The sequence below is a fragment of the Tasmannia lanceolata genome, unplaced genomic scaffold, assembly GCF_043159265.1.
Source record: "Tasmannia lanceolata isolate RefF3 unplaced genomic scaffold, GAP_Taslan_0.1 ptg000020l, whole genome shotgun sequence".
NCBI lineage: Eukaryota > Viridiplantae > Streptophyta > Magnoliopsida > Canellales > Winteraceae > Tasmannia > Tasmannia lanceolata.
The window spans coordinates 4,470,023-4,476,576 of NW_027518697.1; the positions used below are offsets into that span (position 1 = coordinate 4,470,023).

Sequence of the window (6,554 nt, forward strand, 5' to 3'; positions counted from 1 at the left end):
CCGGTTCTTAACGATCTGAATCTGGTAAATGATGCATCCGATTTGTTTAACATCCGAATCCGACAAGTACATCTGTTTATCCTGAATATCCGCATCTGTATCCGTATATCCGAATTCGTATTCGAATATCCGGATTCGCATGCAAATTCGGATATCCGGTTACATATGCGGATATTCGAATCCGAATTCAACTTCAATTAGATAATTTTGGATATTTAACCAATTCATTTAAAGTTACAGACATGAATCGAATTCGAATACGGATACGAATTCGGACATTCGGATATGATTTATTCGAATTTGGATATTCGGATATGATTTGAATCCGGATAAACGGATACGGATAATATCCGAATTCGAATAATATCTGTCGGATGCGAATTCGGTAATGAATAATAATTATCCGTCGGATTCGGATACGGATATTGAATATTGTAATCCGATTCGAATTCGGATATAGCATTATCCGATTCGAATTCGATCCGTTTACACCCCTAGACCCATTTCATAGGGACCCACCGGGAGAGGGTGAATCCACGTGTATAGGCTAGCAATCTTCTCTCCCTCTACTATGTGGGATCTTAACAATCTTGTCTTTTATAATTTAGTGAAAGCATATTACAGTTCCCCAAAAGCACTAGGAAGCCAATTAAAAAACAAAAGACAAGCTAAGTCGGCATAATTATTAAAATATTGTAGTGCAAATAGTAGTAGACTCATGTTATAAAAACAACGGATGTGATACATGTGTATGCAGCATGAAATATTGAGACAACACCTATCCAACTTACTGGAGAATAAGAAAATAATTATCTAATCTAATCTAATCTAATCCATTCCTAATTTTAAAATAATTGAAAAAATTTGGGCCAAACCCACTTGTTTAAAATATGGAAATGTCTGAAAATGTTATTTACCAGAGGAACCAATCACCAAACAAAGAAAATGACAGATACCAAACCCCATAAATTACATCGTCCACAAAAGGATATTATAGTCATTTCATGTTCCGTTTTGCTAATTTCAAAACAGCAACGGATAAACCGGGGATATTGTAGTAAATCTCTTACAACGCGATTCCTAGAAAAAGACGGACGGGTAGACGACGCAAAGAACTTTTCCTTTTCGAAAATGTTCGTTTTTGCCTAGCCGAGCCAAGCCGAGCCAAGAGATTGGTGGGTCCGGATTCGAAACCTCGAATTCAAAGTGGTTAATAGTGGAGGACACAAAAAGAAAAAGCAAGACGTCCGTGATGGCCTAAGTATCCGATGAACACGCGCGTACGTACCAGACTCCTTAAATCCCCACTCTTCACATTCCCCTATAAAATCCCAATCCTTCCCCCTCTCCTCACATACACCGAAACATACAACTATTTAAATCACCCCCCAAAATTCTCCCTCTATAATACTTTCCCCTTCGTCCACAACTAGCATACACCGCTCCCTCTGTGTATCACACCTCATGGAAGACAATACTACAAACAAGCGAGTTCGAGACGACTCGGACGAGTCGCCGGAAACGAAACGCCTTCGGGCGAACCTGTTAGACATTTTGGACGATTTTGATTCCGCCGGTGACCGGAATCTGGCCAATCAGGATCTAGCCTCCGTCATGAAAAGCTTCGAGGAAGAAATACAATCTCAAGATGATAAAAACGAGATTCTAACTCAAGCCACACAGATTTCGTCTGACTCGGGCGAGTCTCTTCCCGATCTTGGGTACCTTCTAGAAGCTTCCGACGACGAGCTCGGCCTGCCGCCAACTTTTTCCGTCGCCGGAGAAAATGATAAGGAAAACGAGGATGATATATTTTGCGTGTCGGACGAATCGGCTGGGTTGGAAAAGATGTGGCGGTTTGATGATGAGATACCGAGTTATGACGAGTTGGGTTTTGGCAGCCTTGATTATGAGAAGAATAATGAAGAGGCTTCTGTTATTTTCGAGGGTCTTTTTGGGCCGTCCGATTTTTCGGAGTTTTCGTGGCTGCACGAATCTCTACCGGCACGGTAGAGATTGTAGGGGATATTTTTTTATTATTATTAGAGATGTAAATTTCGACAGAGAAAAATGAAGATGAAAGATACGTGTAGGATCAGATCAAGACCGTCAATTTCCTGCTTCAAAGTGGTTTTAGTGAATTTCTTTTATTTTTTATTTGTTTTGGTATCACAATATCTACTACGCCATCAAAATATTCTATTGGGTCCCACTCGGGAGCTTTGGGTTGGGGACTGTCAACCCTAACCCAACCCGCCTCTTAATCTCTCAACCCTAACCTAACCCATCTAACCCAAAATTGGGTTGGGTTGGGTTGGGTTCGAGTTCACCCAAGGCCAAACAGAAAAAGACATTAACCTGAAGAAAAACAAGATAAAATTAGAGGATTGGGTTGGGTCAGGTTACCAAGGATTCAACCCATACCTAAATCAAACCGAACCCAACCTTACCCGAGGAAATTTCAACCCATCCAGAGCCAAAATCAGGTTGAACACAACGGGTTTGGGTTGACCCCAATCTAAGTTGCACCTCTAATTGGACCGCTGTCCGGGATTTATAATTCAGGATTGTAAAATAATTCAGGATTTATAAATCCTGGATTTTAAATCCAAGATTGCAAATTTTTTAGCTTTTGAAATCAAGGTTAGCTTCTCTCCTTACAAAAAATAACTACCAAAAAAGTTGCTATTTTGCAAGTAGAATCTCTCTCTCTCTCTCACATGGCCCCTCTACCACTACATTACTAGGTAATGGCATGGTTTCAAATTTCGGTTAGGGAATGAGTTTAGGTTCTCACTGAAACCGAAATTTCGGATAAAATCCCCCGAAATCAAATAAAAGAGTATTTTATGTGTTACAAAAATTTTCCCGAAATTTTGGCTGAAATTTCTGTAATTTCGGCCGAAATTTCAGGAAAATATTAGATAAATATCAAAAATAGAGATTCACCGTTTCGAGTATTCCCCATTTCGGTCTCGGTCTCTACAAAAACCTGAAATTTCAGATTTCGGTTGAAATCTAAAACCATGGGTGTAACGGAAACACTACTCTACATGGGAACTACAAGGACAGATTGGGACTTGTCACCCCGCTCTTGACCATAGTTACAAGAACTCCGTTGTAAACCGTGGTTTTTAAAAAAGAAATACGTTTTATTTGTTTAAAACTCCGTTTAAAACTTTTACAACGAATAAAACTCTTTTTTTTTTTTTTTTAAAGGCAAACATTTTAAACTCGTTTTTCTGGCCAACTTTCCAAATTTACCCACGCCTTATTTTTTAAATGACAAAATTCTCAATTCATTTTTCTCGTGTTTCCGTTTTGTTTCTCGTGCTTTCCGTTTTGTTTTGCTACATTTGTTTTGAACAAGTACCGTATTAAACTCGAATTTTTGCCATCCTGATATTTTGCCGAGTCACGTTTGGTTAACTATTCTCTTGACTCCTAAATTTTTAATTCAACACTACCTACCATAAGAGGTAAATACCAGGTGCCACCAAACTGACCCGAGCCTAGTAGCCAGTCTCTTTGCAGTGATAAATTGACTCCCCAAATTGATAAATCGACTCCCCATGTGTCTATCTCTCTCCTTCTATCACTCCCCAAAATAAAACCTTCTATAGGTTTCTACATGATGTAGCCTTGTGTGGGATTCGTGCTCGTCGTAAGCTAAAAAAAAGCAGGCCGAGCCATTTACTAAAAATAAATTCAAAGGAAGCTGATATTTCCCAAGCTTTATTTTTATACTAAAGCATCCGTCTTTATTGAAAGAAATAGATTCTCCACTAGGCCCTTTGAACAGCCAAAATTATGAAAGATTAAAATAAAGGTGCCAGTAACCAAAACGCAAGACCAGTACAGAATGGCTCTTCAACTAACATGGCATCGGTAGTTTTGATTAGCAAGCAGAAACATTGCTTGTGCTGTGTCACATGTTTTGGGAGTCCTTTTTATTAGGTAGGCCTTAAAATGTTTTTGAACTAACAACAACTATACTTAATAAATAATGACCAACTAATGGTCCCACCTGTCGTCTGTAATTGTAAGTATCGAATTAGAGTTTATAATTTTTTCATTCCTAAATCCTAATATTAGCTGAGTGAGACGCCTCGAAATTTCTTTTCCCCCCATGTCAAGAAATGGTGCAAAAATTCCCCGAACAATGCTGGTTCTCTTTCCCCTTTATTATCTTTAACATAAGCTAAGGGGCCCGTTTGGATACACGGATTTTAGAATCCGAGATTTCTTCAAAATTGTAGCTAAGAGACAAGAGAAGAAGCGGATCAGCCATCGTTTTGGACTCGTTTTTTACTTCTCACCCTTCTTTCCGCCAGCAAGAGCGTAGTAGATCCTCCCATATTTCAATGTTATAGAAATCTCAAGATGCGTGAGAGATTTTTGAAAACATGAATTTCTCACTTAAAATCTAAAAAACACTGTCAGGACAGCATACAACAGCTAGATCATGAACCCTCATTTACATTGTTTTCAAACTAAACCTGGATTCTAAAATCTGCATATCCAAACGGCCCCTTAGTATTTTATTTTACATATTTTAAATAAAATAAGCCATATCCTTCCGAAAATTGCCCATATCTCAACCACACTTGATTTTTTCATTTAAAAAATTGTGTACCATAATATTTTTTGGGCTAAATCCGAACAGCTTCTAAAAAAGATATGAGGCCTAAGGGCATTACTAATTTACTATGATACCATTACCATCTCATCTTCATATCTAATGGGAGGCTGAAATCTATGCTATTTCATGTGTACGTGGTGGAATGAGTTTGGCAGTTCTAATTTCTATATAGAAGGAACCATTGTTGCCAAAATTGCGTTATGACATTGTGAGAGACGACGTGAAGTGTCGATTAACCTAGATGGGATTACATTGATTGGAAGATAAGATGTCAAGTCTTTCTATGCGTGTCCTTAAAATTGCTAATTACAATCAACCAATGCAAATGTGGTGCGTGTACAAATATCATCCACGCAGAGAGAGAGAGAGAGAGAGAGAGAGAGAGAGAGAGACCAGTGGTTGTGGATATGTTCCAACAACCTTTCATAGATTTTCATAAGACGCATGGAAAACCAATCTCACTTTAGAATATTTTCATAAATACTTTTAGGGAAATGTTATCAGCGCTACTGTATTTTGATGATCACACTCCTCACTTTATTAAAAGTACGGTATGGATCATCTAATGGACGGTTTGGATCATCCTATGGTGCGGGCCATGCGGGCCATACCATACTTTTAATAAAGTGAGGAGTGTGATCATCAAAATACAGTAGCGCTGATGACATTTCCCTATTTTTATTTTAAAATATAAATATGTGAAAAGGTACGTATGTTGTTCTAAAAGAGACTAGTTTTATTAGATGGCAGTTTGCCGATTCCAATTACACTTTTTTGACATAGGGTATCCCCAGCCCATGTTAGGGGGAGTAATCCCTTTTGCTATGTTTGATTGCCTAAACACTACTTACAAATCTTCCACCATTCTTCTCGCCATCTTCCACTCTTTTCTTCTTCCCTTTGACTCCGTCTTCTTCCCTTTGACTTCGTCTTCAGTTAATCTCACATCCAAATTCAACCAACTAAACAGGGCATATGGATGAGCGCAATCACCCATAAACCACTCACATCGGGTTTACTATTTGGGGATTTGAACTCTCATCACCAGGGACCAATAGGGTGCACACCCATGACTTTAAGCCAAGGACTCAGTTTTAATGAAATGATGCTTGCATGCTCTCATTTTCAATAAAAGTGATTTGCTAGAGTCCATCGCAGAAGGCATTTCGCGGATGGTCACTTCAACAGCTTTTGTCTTCATCCACATGGTCTGACATGTAACAGACCATCCATCCGTGAAATGCCTTTTGCAATGGACGCTAGCAAATCCCTCTGTAAAAAGAAGTAATTTATAGGGTCTCATTTCAAATCAATCTTTTGAATTTTTTATGGTTCTGGATTTGTGTCCTTCCTTAGAAATTATATGGTGTAAGGCCTTACAACTATAAGGTCTTTTTGAGAAGCTCTGGTGGATCAAATATCAAGGGTGGTACCTCCACTATATAAAAACTCTTCCTTTCTATACCATTTAAGAGGGGGCATACTACTTAACAATTAAAGCTAAGGTAAGGTGCAGGCTAGCCTCATGCATGTGGCAAAAACCATCTACTAGGGCGCCCTATTGGTCATGCTCAACAAAGTTCATTTGTAAGGGCACAAAAAAATATAAAATTAACCGAACCATACATGCACTATTTTGAGAAGGGTTTTTGCAAGGGAGCCCTTCACTTTATCATTCCTCTTTAGATAAAGCCTTAACGTTTTGACTTTAATTCGATATTGCCACCTGCATACTTACACTGGCATATTAAGTGGTTATCACTTATCAACAGACATATGCAAAAACTTTGGTTTCCAAGGGTAATTTATGTGGCACTCTAAACCAAAAATTGGACAAGAAAGCCTCTAGCTCCTCTAGCTTGCTTTCATTGGAGTAATTCCCTTTCTTAAGTCCTTCCCTTTCACCTCTACT

The 6,554-nt window shown here is 38.6% G+C and overlaps 1 protein-coding gene across 1 annotated transcript; it reads left to right on the forward strand.

Moving 5' to 3' along the window:
- The first annotated feature begins 1,464 nt into the window (after window positions 1-1,464).
- On the forward strand, window positions 1,465-2,013 carry LOC143854841 (uncharacterized). The gene has a single exon (XM_077364951.1). It carries the CDS (start codon window positions 1,465-1,467, stop codon window positions 2,011-2,013), a length of 549 nt encoding a protein of 182 aa, XP_077221066.1.
- Window positions 2,014-6,554: the final 4,541 nt, after the last annotated feature.